The 20,270-nt window shown below is 43.0% G+C and overlaps 1 protein-coding gene across 2 annotated transcripts in view; it reads right to left on the reverse strand.

The window, feature by feature from the left end:
- GAD2 (glutamate decarboxylase 2) overlaps positions 1–20,270 on the reverse strand; it is an 88,139-nt gene that overhangs the window by 19,421 nt on the left and 48,448 nt on the right. For both annotated transcript variants that reach the window (XM_031652459.1, XM_009214120.4), the window contains 4 exons: positions 15,621–15,675; positions 14,036–14,152; positions 11,109–11,173; positions 3,659–3,737 (listed from right to left, as the gene is read on the reverse strand). In XM_031652459.1, the coding sequence (XP_031508319.1) occupies positions 3,659–3,737; positions 11,109–11,173; positions 14,036–14,152; positions 15,621–15,675 (316 nt within the window). The remainder of the gene's footprint in view (positions 1–3,658; positions 3,738–11,108; positions 11,174–14,035; positions 14,153–15,620; positions 15,676–20,270) is intronic.

Consider the following 20,270-nt stretch of genomic DNA (forward strand, 5'->3'; position numbering starts at 1 on the left):
CGCCTGTAATTCCAACACTTTGGGAGGCAGAGGCAGGCGGATCACGGGATCAGGAAATCAAGACCATCCTGGCTAACACAGTGAAACCCTGTCTCTATTAAAAATACAAAAGATTAGCTGGGCCTGGTGGTGGGCACCTGTAGCTCCAGCTACTTGGAAGGCTGAGGCAGGAGAATGGCGCGAACCCGGGAGGTGGAGGTTGCGGTGAGCTGGGATCACATCACTGCACTTCAGTCTGGGCGGCAGAAAGAGACCACGTCTCCAAAAAAAAAAAAAAAAAAAAAAAAAAAAAAAAAAAAGCTGGGCAGCCACAGTCTCATTATTGTACAACATGACAAGCAAAAGTGATGCTATTTTTCCTACAGAAGGCCTTAGTGAGATGATGTCCTGGTTCTGAGCCATGAGCCATGAAAAGGTTATAGACCATCATGTCCCAAACTAATGTGTTTTAAAACACATTAATAGTTGCTGTACATAAAGAGATTACCATGCTCAAATAAATGTAGGAAACTCTATATCATCTAGTCTTTCTTTTTAGATATTGCAATATATATCAGCCTATTAAGGGCCCCAATAAGCCCTGAAATAATGTAAGTTGTTTTTAACTCTAAACCAATATATCTCAGCCTTTTTAAAACTGAGAACTCTCTTATTGGGGAACCCTTATTACCATCTTATGGAACAGCACTGTTCCTTGGATGCCAATAAAAGAAATGCTGTCAGAGCATCATAAACTCTTGGATTTGTGAGGGAATTTAGAGCTCATTTATTCCTACTCAATAAAGGAATCATTTCTACACTCTTCCTAATAAGTGGCTGTCCAATCTCTCTATTTAATCACCTCCCCTTATTAATTTATTCCTACTGTTGGACAGTTTAATTTTTAGAAGTGTTCCTTTTATTGAACCCAAAACAGACCTACAGTCGCAGGATGTACTGATTTTGCCACCAAATCTCTAACACCCGGTGTTTACTAAACCAGCTCCCCAAAGCCTCAACGAAAACCCCAGTCTCTTCCATTTGAGATGCTGCCATCCTCCTCTCGGCCCTTTTCTTTTCTTTTCCTCCCTAGGCTAAACATCCTTAGTTGTTTCAATCATCCTTCTTACACGTTTACCAATTGGTCCCCACTGTTTGGGATCTAGCTTGATGGAACCCCATGGACAATTTGGTACAGAGCAAAGCAGAGCACTGCGGGTATGGTTTAACTAGAGGAGAGTGGAAGACCACCACCTTCTCATGCTGAAACTCCACTTCCTGTATCTCATTAATGTCTTTTGTGTGGCATTTTTCTCTTGACTCGTTGTTGGCCCTGTAGAGCTACCATCCTTTGCCTTTTTCACAAGTCCAACAATTTAGCTGTAGAAACAAGCCTTCCTTGTCCAATCAAAATATAACCACAGTATACATGGACCTAAGAGCAGAGCCTTACAATGATCTCCAATAACAATGTCCCTTTTTGGATGTGGCTCACTGGTCCAGTCTGTAAAAATCATCTTGTATTCTGATTCCATCCCTACACACATTTACTCTACCTCCCAGTCTCCTCCCATCTGAAACATTAATCAGCTTCTATGTTTTAATCAAACAGTCCGTGAATATTCTGAATGGTACAGGTTAGGTACCAAGCCATAGGCTCTATCCTGGGTAACATCAAATTGCCAGTCAGTAGGTCCTTCCGATGCAGTCATCTAATCAGTTCCAAATCTTTCTATTTTCCTCCAGCTCACATTTCCCTTTTGGTCTGTAAGGACATGATGGGAGCCACTGTCAAAACATCTGGCTGAAATCTAAATAACAAAAATTTATTTTCTCCTTTGAGGTAATTATAGCTGAGGCTTGCATGAGCTAGGGCAGATGATAATACATTGGACCGTATTTTTAACTGATGAAAACCCAGCCCAAAAGGATATTTTCCAATGCATTCATCTCATTTTGAGGGGAAGTTTCTGTCTTCAATCTTGTGTCCATATTTTTATTACTGATGAAGACACAGAAGGCGTGCTGTGTAAATTTGCATTTGACAACGTGAGGTATTAAGAACGAACCACAGAAGTGGTAACACTCTTTGACCCAGCAATCCCACTTTGAGTCTACTTTGAGAAAATAATCAGGAATGTGATCAAAGGTATATGTTTAAGGATTCCATCAAGTCACTCTGTTGTGGTTAATATTTTAACCATAGAGATATGGTTCATTGAATTATGTGATAGAATAATATGAGGCCATTACAAATTAGGTTTTGGAAGATCATGCTCATAATATAATGCAAAGTATAAAGAAGAATCAACATGTATATATGAAGTATATGAGGTAGATGACAGCAATTTTATTATAAATATATATTTATTTATATATTTTAAATATATTTATTTCTAGAAAAAATTGTGGGAGAAAATATTAAAAATGGTAATAATGGTTATCCCTAAGTTATAAAAATTTGAGGTGACTCTAAATTTATTTATATTTTCTGTTCTGCCTCAACTTTCTGACATAGTGTGTTAACTGTATAATTAGAAAAAAAGCAAAGTATTTTTAAGTAAATGAAGATAGATATTTGGCTGGGCACGGTGGCTCATGCCTGTGATCCAGCACTCTGAAAGGCTGAGGTGGACAGATCACTTGAGGCCAGGAGCTCTTGACCAACCTGGCCAACACGGCGAAACCCTCTCTCTAGTAAAATCACAAAAATTAGCCAGGTGCGGTGGTGGGCACCTGTAGTCCCAGCTATTTGGGAGACTGGGCATGACAATCACTTGAACCCAGGAGGCAGAGATTACAGTGAGCCAAGATCACACCATCCTTCACTCCAGCCTGGGTGACAGAATGAGACTCTGTCTCAAAAAAAAAAAAAAAAAAGTAAATGAAGATCAACATTTAAAAATTCTTTTAATCTGGGGTTGCTTTATTAAGGCTAAGAAAATAAAATTTAATGGGGATCATCTGAAGCTCCTTATTTGGGTTTCATCAACAAAATAAATGCAGGAGTGAGGAACTATGAGTCCGGCCTGGCGTCATGGAAGGGAGATGCAGTGGCCTTCACCAACAGTGCTCACCTACTGAGAACGGCCCTAGGCCTGGTCAACAGAACCATCTTGAATGAAAGTGCTCGTTGATGCTGCTTCTCTTTTCTGGTTAATAAGGATGCAGCTTCCTTACACTCTGAACATGGCTTTGAATATTGAATAGATAGACTGTAATCATGAGAGACAGAACACACACACATACATATACATGTTATGGACCTGGATCCTAACACTAACCTGAATCCTATATCATGTATATTTCTTATATAGGAAAAATGATCTCTCAGATTCCAGAAAAACAAAAAACCTGGAAATTTAATTTTTTGAGAGAGTGACATAGAGGGTCTCTGGATTGGGGGAATGGAGGAACAGTTGAGGAAAGGGGTATCATACTGAAAACATGGAGATTAGGTCAAAGTTTATGTTCTGAAAGTTGAGGTCCTCTTACCCTTTCTTCCCTGTTAGGCACCAGACCTTCACCCTGCAGACAGGAATCTAGAAAGGGCTCTCTGGGGAATGTGAGTAGCACCATAGAGAAGACCCGGTGATCCTGATATTTCCAGAGAAAGTTAACCGCATAAAGACGGTCAAACCCACGCACGAACTGGGACACAGCGTCAGGAGAGACATACCTCTTCTCTAACCAGGAGAGCAGAGCACTGCAAAGGGACTCCCATCATCTTGTGTGGATTCCACGTCACAGAGTTGGCCCTAAAATAAACAAATCACGTAAGCAGTTGGCACTCCACCCTGACAGGCTCCAGGCACGTGCAACCGAGCTTCAGTTTCTTGGTACTGTTTCTCAGAATCCAGATCGACACTAAATGTATGTATTTATTTTAATTTACAAAGTTAAACAGATTGAGGGGGTACAAGTGTAGATTTCCTATATGCCTATAGGGCGTAGTGGTGAAGTCTGGACTTTTGGTGTACCCAGCACCCAAATAGTGACCACTGTACCCAAGAGATAATTTTTCAACCCTCTCCCCCATCCCATGCTCCCACGACACTGTATTTAGTAAACACAAAGTAGACTCTTAAAGATGTGTCAAAGGAAAATATCTCGGACCCCCAAAATCACTAAGCTAAAGGGAAAAGTCAGGGTGGGAACTGCTTATGGCAAACCTGTCCTCCCATTCTATTCAGTCACCCCTCTGCTCACTGAGATAAATGCATATCTGATTGCTTCCTTTGGAAAGGCAAATCAGAAACTCAAAAGAATGCAACCATTTGTCTCTTATCTACCCATGACCTGGAAGGCCCCTCCACACTTTGAGTTGTCCCGACTTTCCAGATCAAACCAGTGTTCATCTTACATATGTTGATCAATGTTTTATATCTCTCTACAATGCATAGAACCAAACTGTGCTCTGACCACCTGGTGCACATGTTGTCAGGACCACCTGAGGCTGTGTCACAGGCGTGAGTCCTCAACCCTGGCCAAATAAACTTTCAAAATTAACCGAGACCTATCTCAGTTTTTCGGAGTTCACACTGCAACTTTTCTTTGTCCACAGAAATAGCAGGTGAGGGTGTGGGTCTCCATGTGGCGTGCCCCAGCTCCAGTGGCGGCATGCACCCTGTCTCCACAGTGGTCTTAGGGCACAGCTTAGAGTCATTGGGATCATCCAGTCCAGAGTCTCTCCTTTGGCCAGTGATGGCCAGAGCACCTGGCCAGAGAGGGCGGCTGCCTCCTGTACCTCTGTGGTCCTTGCTATCGCAGTGGCCTGGAACTCAAAGACAGGGCTCATTTCACTGCTTAACTCGATTTTTCCTTTCTAATCAATTGATGCCCAATTTCTCAAATGCGTCCTTTCGTAGTAGCTTCTGGCGAGGCCCGTGCTTCCATCTGTTTCCTAATCCAGAGTTATTTTCTTTCCAGACTGCAGATGAGATGTGCTGTGGCTCCCACAGCAGGGGAGAGTTCCGTCTTTTTTTTGCCTCACACCTTGGGGAAATTTGATGCTCTCTCATCAGCAACAGTGGCTCACACAGCAGAGATTCCCTGCTCAGGAATTTACACGATTTCAAAAGTCTGGGCTGTAGTCCTGGTTCAGATTCCTTTAATAATAATTCTCATTATTTTAATCTGGATTCAGCAATTGTGTTGTAACTGACTCGGTCTCCATTTCATCCTTCACTTGGCACCAGAATTATTTTCAATCTCTGTTTATGGCCCTCTCCTTCTCCGAAATCACTGACAGTTTTCTTTCGCCTCCAGCCCAAATTCCAAACTGCAGGGTATGGCTCCCGCAGCCCTTGGGGCAAGCCCTAGCTACGCCTTAGGTCTTGTGTCCCTTCGCTTTTCTTTATCCATTTCATCATGCCAGATTATCTTTTGTTCTCAGAGAATTCTATTATCATACTGATGGGTCTCATTATGCTATTTCCTCTTCCTGGAACACCATCTCCCTTTGCTTCACTTTGTTGAATCTTGCTTAATTTTTTAAGGGCCCAGATTCTTTCAGTATGATCTCTGTGGCCTTGTTTAACTTCTGCGACTTCTCTCCCGCACTTCCACTGTGCTCCTCTTTTGATTCTGGGAAAAGCAACTGCTCCCACTGTGAATGCCATGGCTCACTTCATACATTTACTGGGTAAGGTGAGCCTCTGCGCTTGTCTCCGGAGAGACGGAGGGGTCCTGGCAGTGGAGTTTCATGAGTGGCATAAAGGAGGAAGGCAAGTATTACAGTAGAATAACCCGTGGCAGTTGCCTCCAGACAGCCATGGATTGCAGCCCCATCTGGCCATACGACGGACGTGGGCTCACCCAGTTCCCACCTCTCTGGGTGTGACAGCCTTGGGAAAAAATGAGAAGCTGGGAAAGACCCCATTCATTCATTTGATGAAGGGCATGTGTCAGTCAGTCAGAGCGCTCACTGGCCTGGGGATCTTATCTGAGCCAACGAATAGTCTAGCTCAGCTTCTGGTCTTTCTCTGGCTCTGACACTGGTTGTCAGATACATTTATGACTGGAATTGAGGAACTAGAAGCAAAGGCAGTTCATGGTCAGATAACTGCCCCTGGAGAGAAGACTAAATGACTTAATGAATAATAATAGCATTGAGGTACTGAAAGTTCCCTCCAAGAAAATATCTCCTTGCTCTGTAGAATGACCCTGGAGTCAGGATCCTAGGCTATAAAGCAGACATAATAGTTAAGGGGGAAGCTCTCAGGAGCCAGATAGTACGGGTTTTCATTCAGGTTTCATCACTTCCTAGCTGTGTGACTTTGAGCAAGTTACTTAACCTCTCTGTGCCTAGATTTCCTCATCTAGAAAAGGAGAATAGTAATAAACATTTAGGTAAAGTGCTTAGAACTGTGCTTAACAGGCAGTGAGCATTAAATAAGGTTGGCTTTTGCTATGGATTTTATCTCTGTCATTTGTGAACTTGGTGACACCGTGCACCTATGTACACACAGCCATTCTATACATTCCATCATGTTCTACAGCTAGATGTCTAACTCTGATAAACTCAGCTTTGTCAATAAGAATGCCTGATGGGAGAGAAAACCAGCTGTCTTCCATGTCTGACTGTGGTGTTTACCTCTACGCGGGGGCCTATTTGTCTTTTCAGAAGAGAAGCTGCCAAGGCTCACAACTACCTGTCACTGAATTCTCTGTCCCACCTCTCTCTCAGAGGCATAAAGATGGCAAAAAGCCCTGCAGATGGATTCGATGACATGGCCTTGATTTGAGAAATGTTGGCAATTTGTTAAAAGCAAAAAACAAAAAACCAAAAAAACAGCCTCAGGTTCATTTTAAAACGCTTTGCTGTGGGATTCGGTCATGTGGCTTCTGCAGTTTGTGTAAGTTGGAGAGAACGGAATCCCGCAGGGCTGTTGTAAGACATCTCCCTGTGCTCTTATTTGTGCCTCAAATCCATAGGCCCCACTCGCCACTGCTCAACCTTCTAGATTGATTCTTTCTCCTCTATATTCTGTGTTCCTGGCACCACTTTCCTTCCAGGCCTCCAGCCTCCAAACCTCACTGTCATCCTTGGTTTCACTCTTCTTCCCCCTGTCTTGATATTGCCCCTTAGATTCTCTCTCCCCGTCTCCTAGGTCCATCCACTTACTTCCTTCTCTGCTACTACAGCTTAAGTCACACTCAGCTTCTCTCCTGTCCTGCACCTGGACGTTCCTAAGAGCTTAACAGCTTCCAGTCTGTCGCTGGCTCCCATCTCCTCTCTAATGCGGAGTTAACGCCAGAACACAGGTGAGATCACATTGTACCTCTGCTCAAAGCCTGCTAGGGCTCCTGCAGCAAAGGTTTTTGATGGGTTTTGTCCCCCCAAGGAATCTAATAATATCCACGCATCATGGCAGCCACACAGCAGTGACTCCCAGCTCAGGGATCTATGTTTTGTGGAAAGAAGCCCCGTGGATTCTGACCTGGCTCTGTGGGAAGGCCCCGGGGGCTGGCCAAGACATCTGTACTTTCCACCCATGACCTGGCCACTGCTGTGAAACCATGTCATCCTCCAACCAAACTTGTGTGAACTTTCTCCAAGACATTGTGCACTTTCACACTTCCGTGTCTCTTCAGCCTGAATGCCCTTTTCCATTTCTGCCCGATGAAGTACCCTGTATGCCGTGATGCTCAGCTCCGATGTTGCTCTGCTTGGCGAAACCTCTCTGTAATCACAGAAGGAACCATTCCTTTCTCTGTGCTCTCCAATCAGCTCCCATGTCTGTCTCTCCAGCCTTTGCTTCCTTGCTTTGAATTTTAATCCACTGTTCACTGACAATCTTCCCCACTAGACTCTAAACTCCTTGAAGATAGGCTTTATACCATACCCGTCTCTGCACCCACGCAGTGCCATGCGCTGTGACTTGCATCTGACAGAGGTTCAGCAATGATCTAATTAAATCCTGAACACCTGACTCTCAGGGCAGGCGTGAGGGTAACTGGTGATGCGGCAGAAACTGCACCAGCACCTTCAGCTGGGACTGAAAGCCTTGAGAGTGGAACACATCAGAGGATGATTACGGTAAGCGGCAGCCTGTGGGCAGGAGGGACTAAAGATGAGTCAGTATGATGCAGAGGCCAGTGTGGTGGCTCACGCCTGTGATACCAGCATTTTGGGAGGCTGAGTCGAGTAGATCACTTGGGGTCAGGAGTTCAAGATCAGCCTGGCCAACATGGTGAAACCCCATCTCTACTAAAAATACAAACAAGCAAACAAACAAACAAACAAACAAATTGGCCAGGCATGGCAGTGCATACCTGTAACCCCAGCTACTCAGGAAGTTGAGGCAGGAGAATTGCTTGAACCCAGGAGGCAGAGGTTGCAATGAGGCAAGATTGCACTGCCACACTCCAGCCTGGGTGACAGAGTGAGACTCCACCTCAAAAATAAATAAATAAAAATAAAAAGAAATAAAAATACAATACACAGAGTCATGCTCTGGAGTCTCAGGGCTTGTGGTGTGCCCTCTCAGCAGCACCATCTCTAGACATTTTGACAGTGCTAGCAAGGAAGAGAGCTGTTTTCTGAGAATTTGGTTGGTTCTCAAAGGGGATGCCAGACAGGGCTCCAGATGTTTGTGCCATTTTATTTATTTATTTATTTATTTTATTGTTTTAATTTTTTTAGAGATGGGGTCTCACTCTGTTGCCCGGGCTGGAGTGCAGTGGTGCCATCATAGCTCACTGTAGCCTTGAATTCCTGGGCTCCAGTGATCCTCCTGCCTCACGCAGTCTCCTGAGTAGCTAGGACCACAGCCATGCATGCCGCCATGCCTGGCTAATTAAAAAAAAAATTCATTTTGTAGAGATGGAGTCTCACTCTGTTACCCAGGTAGGTCTTGAACTCTTGGCCTCAATGATCCTTCCACCTCCACCTCCCAAAGTCCTGGGATTACAAGCAAGAGCCACTGTGCCCGGTCCCCTTGCGCCATTTTGTGTGAGAATGGCATTCACATCCCCTGTGACTACGAAGGAGCCTCTGGATTTGGGGACAAGAATTGACCATGGATTTCCTCTACTTTTAGAGTGAGTTCTAAACTTTGGTTTGCGGAACTTGAAAAAAATGTCATTCCCTAAGTGAGACACATTTCTTTCCTAAACTTGCGGCCATACACATTAAGTGGTTTCCACTGGTCTTCCAACTGTATTCACTTTGAAAGTATGCCTTTTGCTAATAAGTCAGTGAGAGAGGGGTATCCTCGGGTAAATGGGTAGCTAAGGGGATTCTGCTTAGAGTGGAACACCAGTAGCCCCCTCATTTTTAGGACTTCATATATGGTTATTCCATTAGAAAAGTTTAGTTATAGTACAGTTTCAAGAATTGTGGCAGTTAAGAGGGAACTCTGTGTTCCCTGATGAACGTTCTAAGCTTTGCTCTCAAATAATAGTCTTTGGTACAGAATCGTGTGGGTGTTTATTTTTCTAAGGCTCAGGGTAGGTAATTTAGTGAGTTTTTAAGTGGAAGATGTGCCAGTACTTTCAGCACGTGAAGTCGCAGGTGGCATCAAAGGTAAAGTAACAGACTTTTTGTGCCAGTCAGAAACTCACAGGAGAGAAAGACCTGTAGATAGGCCACCTCTCTTGAAAGCACATGAATTTAATTCTTGTTCTGATCGTGCGGGCAGCCACCTTTCAAGTTGTTCTCTTTCTCTCTCTCGTCTCTCCCTGTTTACTTCATTGCCTCTTCCTTAAGCTTCTGCTTTCTTGCAGATCTCCAAGATGGAAAGGGATTAGGCCTGGGAGAAGCCCCAAGGTCCAAGAGCAGAGGCCTGGCACTGGCTGACTCTGGGAGGGAGACACGCCTGCCCTCATCCACCGGCGTCTAAATGGGGCCCTGCAATCAGAGCTTGGGGGGCTCCAGGTGCCTTAACCCAGCTGTGCCCAGGCCAGGTCCTGACCCCGGCCATCAGACTCAGGGACAGTGACCCTTCTGACATGGGCCTTAGCTAGTGTAACCCAACTCTTTTTTGCTTTCTTTCCATTAATTCAGCGGGACGCTCTTGACTCCAGCCTAGTAACCCCACCCCTCTCTTTCCACACTCACGGGTTCTCTGTGCGTTTTAGGCCCGGGTGTCACATCACACACCCTACACAGCCACTCTGGCCTGGGCCTCCCGCATGCCCAGGGCTCACAAGTGCTTCTGCGCTCCATCAGCGTCTCTCCTTGTCCTGGAACAGAAACTGTGCCAAGATGTCTAGTGGCAGAGCCAGTGTGACGCTTTTGCTGGGCAGCAACTGGGGACTTGGCAGGGGATGGTGGGCATTTGGCAGCCTCTGATGAATTCAGGTTTTCTTGGTCGCCTGGAGTGTCAGAGCTCACCATTGTGTCTGACCTGCCGTGTTGTGATGAGAGAACTGGGCTCCCCTTGCATGTGGTTCAGAACCAGAGCCTGTATTTTGCATTCTGTTTTTCTCTTTTCTTTGGACCTGAAAGTGGTTTATGCTAATCAGATATCACTGCCTTCATGTTTTTCAGCATTTCTCAACAGTCTTCTGCGCAGGCTCTAAATAAAAGGTGCTTTGCAGCATCAGTCGGAGCTTTGTCAGAGAAAGGTTATTCCGGGAATGAAACCATGAGATGAGGCTATTGCTAGTATGTTTCACTTTAAGTGAACTGGCCATCTTAGACCCCAAGCCCAAACTTTCAACACTGATAAGTTACAAGGTGCTTATTTGCTTTGCAAAATTATTATTATTATTTTTTTTAAGCAGTGGATATTATCCTTTTATGAAACATGAAAGCTATAAATCTTCTCCCTAGAAAAACGTGGGTTGCCTGCAGGTTTTAAACAATTTTTGTGGTTGGTTCAGAGATCCCAGGAATAGACCCTAGATAGGAATCTCTATGTCTGGAAGACATTCTACCTGGGTCACTTGATGTGTATTCTGATTTTTCTGTTGTTTACACATAATATTTACATATTTGATTTTTCTGTTGTTTACCCATATTCATGAGTGTAACATCACATAAGGCAAGGAACAAAAGCACTGAATAGAGTGAGCTCCCTCAGTATTCCAAGAGTTCCTGGAAATTGATTGTAATTTGTGTTTCACAGTTAGCTTTTAACACTTTATGACTTTATGTTGTTAATAAGAAAAATGCAACATACCTCTCCACGCCACTCAGTTTCCACTTGTGTTTTCGGGACATCAGTAATCCTCCACCCCAAGCTGCCTGAAAAAAGATCATACAAGGAAAATGGTAGCAGTTTGTCATTGCCTAGATTTCTATAGTCTGGTGTCTTCCAGACTAACGAGAATCTCTTAGGGTGAAAATGATCTTGACCCCAGGCCACTTAGGAAGTTGACCACCTTCTTCTGGCACTAACCTTCAGAGTTTACACTGAAGGGCCATTCTAAGGTCTCCAGACTCCATCCCACATTTATATGGGTGTAAGGAGCCACCTTGGAGGCATAGTTCCTGGTCCATAGGAGAGGGAGAAAGACTGTCTCCCAAACCTATCACCAGCACTGTTAGTCCTCGTGAAGTCATGTTCTCAGAATGAGAAACCCTGTGGTCCCCACAGTGTAAGGCAGAGAAGATGGGCAGGAGGGGCATTAAACAGCTTCCAGGTTGCAAGTCTAAATGATTCCAGAAATAGGAAGTGGCTTCATAACTCTATTTCACTGATGTGTGATTTTGGATAATTTCTGGGTCCAAAAAAACCCCATCCAAAATCCACAAGCTGCAAAGATTCATACCAGTTAATTAGCTAAGCAATTAGAACACACGTCTTAAAAATTTGTACTTGATCAAGGTTGAAGATTTGAATTGGTGTAGTAATCTCCTTTAAAAACAGAATGCCAAGATGGAGATTAATTTGGAAATATTAACTTTCTTTCCTCTGTGAGTACAATTAATTCTAGGATAATTTTAAAGGGATCATAAAATTCCTTTATGATATAATTGCTTCCCCCACCTTTTGTTGTAAGTTCAGTTCTTTTTTAGTTTAGTTTTGTTTTTGAGATAGAGTTTTGCTCTTGTCACACAGGCTAGAGTGCAATGGTGCGATCTTGGCTCACTGCAACCTCTGCCTCCCGGGTTCAAGCGATTCTCCTGTCTCAGCCTCCCAAGCAGCTGGGATTACAGGCACCCGCCACCACGCCTGGCTAATTTGTGTCTTTTTAGTAGAGATGAGATTTCACCATGCTGGCCAGGCTGGTCTTGAGCTCCTGACTTCAGGTGATCCACCTGCCTCGGCCTCCCAAAGTGCTGGGATTATAGGCATGAGCCACTGCGCCTGGCCCAGTTCTTTTGCACTTTGAAAAATTATCTAATATTCCAAACGTGTACTATTTTAAGATTCTTTCTACTTTACAGACTGTATGAATGTTAAAGCTAATAAGAGTAAGTGGTAAACTTGGTATGTTTCAAAGAAAAGCTAATAGAACTGGTTAAAAGATTCCCTAGTTCTAATTTAAGTAGGAGGCCCACAGGAATGGCCCATAGCTTCTGCTGGCTCAGGACACACAGACATTCTCATTTCTGAAGTTGTCAGGTAATCTTCTTCCTGAATCAGCCAGCAAGGCCTAACAGCGTTTCCAGTCCTGAGGCCCAGGTCACTAATGGCACTGGGTGGTTCAGTCTTTTCTCAGTGTCCTCATGCGTAAAATGAAAGGGGCTCTGGTAGCCTAATGAACGACTCACACGTGAATCAGGGAGGGTAAAGAAGATGGGTGATTGCTTTGCAGGAATACTCTGGAATAATGGAAATGCTAAGTCTATGGAAATGTTCTGCTCCTAAAGAAAAGAGCATTAATGAGGCCGGGCATGGTGGCTCACGCCTGCAATCCCAGCACTTTGGGAGGCCAAGGCAGGTGGATCACCTTAGGTCAGGAGTTTGAGAGCAGCCAATATGGTGAAATCCCGTCTCTACTAAAAATGCAAAAATTAGCTGGGCGTGGGTGCGCACGCCTGTAATCCCAGCTACTCAGGAGGCTGAGGCAGGAGATTTGCTTGAACACTGGAGGCGGAGGTTGCAGTGAGCTGAGATCACGCCACTGCAGTCCAGCCTGGGTGACAGAGCAAGACTGTCTCAAAAAGGAAAAAAAAAGAGCATTAATTTGGCCTGAATAATTATTATAAAGCCAAAATGATCTAGCCAGGGCTAGATCATTGTTATAGCCCTGGCTTAGACCCAGTGCTGGCCCATGACAATATAAGGATCTTGCGCTCGAATGAACATCAACTTGTGCCTTCCTTCACTGAGAAAGTCTTGCAATGAAAAAATTATCAGCTGAGCCAAGTATTGTGCTTAGTTTGTGATGGTTTGTGATTGATAAGGGTTTGGCACAAACTCTATCTCATATGGATCACTAATAGTTTGCAGGTGGTAGCTAATCTTCAAACCACACTTGGAGTAATACTAATCTAAACTTAAATCCCTTCAGTCCTTCTAAAACTTAACACATTTTTTTCCATTGGAAAATGTTCTGGAGGGAACACCTTCATTATTTTTTAGTGTGACAAGGCCTGAAGTCAAAATGTTTCAAATATAATCTATCTTCTTAGCTGACCAAACTAAGGAATTGGAACTTTGGTGGTCCTTATTTCGCAGGAAGTTGTCAAGCCATTTTCCTCTCTAAATATAGGAATATCTAACATCAGCTTCAGTTTTTTGGTTTTTTTAAAAAAATTCTCTGGGTTTCCTACATAAATGCAACTCCTTTTTACTCTTTTGACCATTCTGGTAAGTGAGGAAGAGTGGGACTGTGTGCGTAGGTTATATTCCTCCATGAATGCAATGGCTCGATGAATTGAGAACAACGTGGTCAGCCTGGGTACTGATTATACAAATACAAATATTACCATGTTGGGGACATTAAGGTATAATCAACTTTGGGATGCTTCTGGTGCATGGTGTGTACTGTGTGGGTTGTGTGCTAATTTGCTTCAGCTATCTTTAAAAGCTTTAACATCACCACTCTGAAAATAAGCTGATCAAGTTAAAAAAAAAAGAAAAGAAATTTCCCTCGTGTGTACCAGATGAAAAACGTCCAAGGACATTTTAGTGGCCAGTCCCTACGGGATACTTACATCCACGTGCATCCAGATCTTATACTTTTTGCAAATGTCAGCGACAGCTAAGAGCGGATCAAATGCTCCATACACGGTGGTTCCAGCTGTGGCACTCACGAGGAAAGGAACAAATCCCTGTGCAAACGAGAAAGCCCCAAATCATAGGAAACAGAGTCAAGGGTTCTTTTAAAAAGCTGATTCCAAGCAATGGGAATTCTCTCCCTAACAGACTCGTCTGAATTTGGGGAAGCAGCAGAAGAGTTACTGACACCCCGAGGCCTGTGACAAATTGATGTTCACTCTCTGGAATCTGAGTTCTCTAGGCCATGCTGTTGGACCTGACTGTGTCTTATAAGAACAGACATTTCGATTCTCAGAAGAAGCTGTAGTGAACCCAGAGGCTGTCAAGGGATGTGTCCGATACATGTATATATTCCCAGTAGACTTTCTGGCCCTTTTAACCCCCTTTGCTCACTTCCAAGTGTTCCTTATTCACACCGAGGCCTCTGCACTTCATAAATCCCCTAGAGTGAGTAGGCAGGAGAATGAAGAGAAGTAGCTTTGACCAGCCCATTAATCCTATTTGGAAAATGCCCAGAGAATTCATTTGGCATTTCAGCACGGAGGAGCTAAAATACTAAGCCATGACTTTTATCCATCTAACTAGTCCTCAGTCTCTCTGGCCATGGCTAAATGAAAACTGATTGAAGGAACAGGCTGGAAGAAGGCAGCAGAATGCCACAGACAGGATCGCCATAGTCCCTCATTCCATAAGGACTCTGTCCTGTTTGTAGAATGTGATGTTACAGTGTCAGTCTTTAGGTGGCAGCAAAGGTTTAATCTTGTAGTTGATGTTACTAGAAGTAGTTCTAGTACCTGCACAAGGACAAGGGAAACCTTTTCCTGCTGCCTGCACTTAGTAAACCAAAACCAAACGAATAAGGGCATATGAACGTAACTAATGATTTCTGAGTTCCTAATAATAAATGCATGTGTATGTTATTAAATCAGGAACTGTAGATTATATCTACCAAATGGTAAACAGAGAATTCTAGAAACAAATTCTCTGATTTGTGAGCCATTCCACGTTGTAAATGACTTTCCAGAGCTTTGGGAATCTTGGCCAGGCATTCAAAACTTGTTACTTCTGAAAAGAGTTCTAAATTGCTTCTTGCAAAATAAGATGTCTGGAGAGCCAATGCTAACATCATGCACCTAGACAGGAAAAACTGGCCCCTTTTGAAGAACCGCACCAGAGTCCCTCACATACTACATTAGCATTCTGCTATTTCCCTGCCTCCGAAAATACTCTTTCAAATGTGTGTGTGTTTCATGCCAACCCTCAGTACCTAGGAAGACAAATGCTTTGGAAACTCTCACTGTATCTCTGTATATAATATTTATTCAGCAATTTAAACTTTTCTAAAGCAGAGCCTATAACCCAGAGAAATAAATAGTGGCTGCATGCAGAATTCTACATTCTCATTAAACCTGGGAAATTGAGGTTTGGATCTTCTTTTTAAAATAAAACCAAAACACACTTTGTTCTCTGCTGGATGAAAATAGAAATACGGGCTGGATAAAGAGCCCGGCAGAAACTTACTTTCTGTTTGGCTTCAAGAATCCTTCTTTCAAGATCAGATGGGATCATTTTCCCTCTGGAAGGAAAAAGAAATATAGATTTGCTTTGAATAATTTGCTTCATCCTCTTTACAATGTAAGTGGCCGTAGGAGAGTAAAGTCCAACCCTAAACTGTTGATAACAATACTCGGTGAAAACAACTAGTTGACTGTTTCCAGGAAGGATGTATTTGGCCATGTTAGCAACCTCCAGAGAGCTATTTTGACTTAAAGAATGTTTCTCTGCCTCCCGTACCATGATTATTATAATAGTAAGCAAAGCAGTATCTGTGTTTTTGTTTTAGGAAAGAAGCATTTTTAGGGTTGAAAGGATGTTTGAAACGTGAGCCCATGAATTTTTGGCCTTCTTTATGCTTTTAGCACTTGGAATATCATTAGGTAGCTCATCCAGATGTTTCAGAATGGATTTTCTCTTCCTGCTGTTTCAATGGTATGTGAAATTGCAGGTCGCTTTATTAAAAGATTTGGAATAAAAAGGTTTTTCTGAACTCTCCTTTCATTGCCAAACATTTTGCTCCAAATCAGGCTTGTTTTAACTGAATTAAGAGGATGACTTAATAAGAAGGTTCTGTGCACAGCAGAGGGTCATGGTAATCGTTCTACGGAGAACAACATAATATGGTCAGGAGTCTGCAAAACGTGCCAGAAATGATAGTCATGCCTCATCCGGGCAGGTAAATGCATCCCTTAAAGCAGTGATTTCCAACCTGATCAGATCAGGCTGTACTAAAGCACCTTGCTCCTGCTCTGATGTAAACAAAATGTTCAAATTTCTGAGAAAATGTGGGTATTATCTTTACCTTTTACATAAAGTTTAAAGCACATTAAATTGCCATAATATTTTTGCAGGTAAACAAGAAAATTGAGAATGAGAACTCTTAGAAATTGTTTTTTGCAAATCTTGAATTTTACCCAAGTTTACCACAAGTTAAACACCTTTGCTTGGGAGAATTTTGGGTAGACTAGCTTGACAATCATTATTTGCTCATTAAATCATATCATACTTAACATTTTATTAAGTATAAGGCATTAAGATGGCACTGAGGAGTCAGAGATGAGGGTCCATTCGAATTGGAAGGGGCTCCAAGACATGCCTGATTCTAGTTGAACCTTCTCATTTTTCAAATAAGGCAACAGCCTGAGAGGAGAAGTGACTGCCCAAGATCAAATACCGGTAAAAGTCCAGGGAGTAACTAGAAATATAATCTAAGCTTCCAGAACAAACTCAAAGGTGCCAAACATATAGGAAACCTGTTTGGAAAGTTTGGATTACTTTAAGATAAGATAAATCTTTCAAGATCACAGCTGACTTTCATGAACCAGAGGTGTTATCCAAACCTGCAGGGAAAACAGTAACGAACGTATAGTCTGTTTCTTTCCTGTATCAGGGAGATTTGGGCAGGAGGAGGGAGTAGGCTTGTCAAACCATCAACTCATGCACCTCTGGCAGATTGGAAAGAAATGGGGGTGGCTCTAGTCTCTCCTGGACACTCTGCCTTCCAAACCTATATTTGTTTTGTCTACTTAGGACCCAGAGCCTGACATATGGCAGGTGGTAGATAAACATTTGTTGGAGGAATATGACTAGAAGGGAAAGTTTAACCTAAGGCTAGTAATATGTTTACCTTAATGTCTGACCAGATAGTGAATAGGGAGGCCTTGGGGGAGGAAACTTGCCATCTTTTTCTCTATTTTAGAATTGGCCGAATTACCTTAGAATGCTGGTTCTTAAAATTTAGTGAGCATAATAATCGCCCAAGTCCCTGTTTAAAATGCATGGCCCCATTCTTAGGGCTTTTGATTTAGTAGGTCAGCATAGGACCCCGGAATTAATTCATCCCACACATATTTATTGCGCACTTGCTGAGTGCCAAGCAGTGTTGTAGGAACTGGGGTAGCAGGGTAAACGAGACAGCTTCTACTCTCTAGGGCTTCCATGCTATCAAGGGAGACAAATAAACTGATAAATAGACAAATATGCACAAGAATCTGCATGTTCATCAGTCACCCAGGTGATTCTGATGAAGGAAGACCTGGGTCCATATGTTAGGAAAAGCTGCTTGGGACATTTTAGCCTGGGAGGTATTTAAATAACTGTGTAACACACAAAGTACTTTTCATACGTGCCATGGTTTGGAGCCTTCATGGCTGCAGGGCAGTGAGCAGAAGGAGCTCCAGATGTAGCTTTGTCCATCCCCTGCCTGCCCATATGTTGCAGGGACAGAGACGACTGGGTGACAACCAGCAGATTGTCCCCTGCAGATTAGAGGCTGTCGCGTCAGTCCTGGCCTTTCTGCACAAGCATCGCCTGGTGCCTGGGAGGCTTTGGATGGCGACTGTTCCATACTTTTAGTGTGGTCCAAAAGTATTTCTATAACGTAAGCGTATATCTTTAATAATTACACATCCAGCCTTTAAGCTTACAATTAAGTAGCCACTGATGCTTGATAACACTGCTCTCGGTTAGCTGTTAGTGTTAAGAAGGGACTGCTACTAAAGTCATGGCCATTGAAACAGACTGCTGCTTTGGACAAGGTGTTTTGCATTAAGATGCTTGGTTAGCAGTAGCCTTTAGGAAGTCGCATGACACTGGCCAGGCGTGGTGGCTCGCGCCTGTAATCCCAGTAATTTGGGAGGCCAACGCAGGCGGATCACGAAGTCAAGATATTGAGACCATCCTGGCCAACATGGTGAAACCTCGTCTCTACTAAAGATAGAAAAATTAGCTGGGCATGGTGGTGCACGCCTATAGTCCCAGCTACTTCGGGTGGCTGAGGCAGGAGAATTGCTTGAACCCGGGAGGCAGAGGTTGCAGTGAGCTGAGATTGTGCTACTGCACTCCAGCCTGGGCGACAGAGCGAGACTCCATCTCAAAAAAAAAAAAAAAAAAGTCTTATGATGCTATAGGGTCAGATAACTCCCTTAAGTTAACTGGGCAAAATCCCAGGAAGAATGACAGGTAGAACCACCAGCAGGAAAGATCTTCTCTTCGTGGGAAGAAGCAAAAAGACACAGAATGTATCTCGGACCATGGCCCCAGATTCATGCCTAACTCCCCATAGCTCCAAAGGAAAGAACTAATTATCTTACCAAAGAAAGCAGGTTACTGGAGAGTCTGTATTTCTAGGCAGGCTTGCAGATGGTCACATATGGGGTGCTTGAGTCACTAGTCGACCCTGTTCATTGGCCCTGCTGAAACTAGAGATACTACCAGCCTTTCCTAAGTGAGTAGGGCTTAGCTCTATTCCTAAAAACATGAGTGCAAAGAAGGAAGTATTCATACATCCTTCCTGTTACAAGTTGACTAAGGTTATATAATAGCAACACTACCAGCAGCAATTATAAATGACCAGTTTTAGAAGCAGTAACTGTGAGATCCCTGCTCCTCCTCCCGACCCTACGAGATAGTTATTTTGCACTTAGAGTGCAGATTAGGAAACTGAGGTTCAGAGAGGCAGTTGACTATGGTTAAAAGCTTGAAATCTGGAGATGGAATAGTGGGTTCCTGCCACAGATCATATATGCTAACTGTGTGTACTTGAAGTATTAAGTTCTTCTTTTTACTCATTTATAAAATGATAATAGTATTTGTCTCAGATTTGTCTGAGGGTTAAACAAGACAGTAGGTATAAACAATATTAAGCAAACTCTGCCTAACCTTTGGTGACCACTGGATGCCTGTTTGACAGTCTAACGTTATGTTTTTATTAGCAGTAGTATTGTTATTGTTGTCATTAGCATTATGCGACTTGCAGAATGTCACACAGCTAGCAGGAGGCAGATTTCAAATCTAGAGCTGTCTGATAGCAAAACCTAGACTCTTGGCACTGTACAACTACCTTGACTTAACAAAACCATTTTTCAGGTTGAGTTCTAGGATTGTAATGACATATGCAAAATGTCCATGTGGTTTTCTGGAAGGCTCCTGAATTCAGTAGTCCAGTGACCCCGATTACTGCTATCAGCACTGGCTAGTAAATAATAAAAGCATGTAACCTCGTCTTAAAACATATTTGATGATGTTGTTCTACCTAGTGTAGCATCCAAATGCAATAGCAGTAACAAAAACCTGCTAGTTGTTTGTTTATATTTGCTTTCTAAACTGGTCAGTGCTAGGCAAAACTATCCTATCAAGATAGCAAGGAGCGTTAATGGATGTAGGTGAATTTTCAAATTGCACAGACTGTGTAGTGACTACAGAAATTGCATAGACTCACTTGGGGAAAAAAAACTGTTGAAGATGAATTGCAGAGAAGCAGCAAAAATTACCAGAGATTTCTCCTGGGGAAAAGAGCTCCCCGTGTCTTTACATAGCTGATACTAACATGGGTAGCCTGTCTTAGGAAAGGATCCTAAGATAACTAAACTAACAAAAGTCAAAACTGACCGTTTAAGAAGTACTTGTATTACAAAACCAAGCCCTTTGCAAAGAATTTTACCATAATTATAAATAGTGAACTTCCTATTCGCTATAAATAATGAATCCAAATACATAGTTGGATTTGGAAAAAGAACTTTAACTATAATGATCAATATTTTTCTCTTTTAAGATTTGTTTTCCAATGTGCACAATTGAATCACTTAGCATTATTGTCAGGTTATAAGAAAAGGA

The sequence above is a fragment of the Papio anubis genome, chromosome 11 (assembly GCF_008728515.1).
Source record: "Papio anubis isolate 15944 chromosome 11, Panubis1.0, whole genome shotgun sequence".
NCBI classification, from domain to species: Eukaryota; Metazoa; Chordata; class Mammalia; order Primates; family Cercopithecidae; genus Papio; species Papio anubis.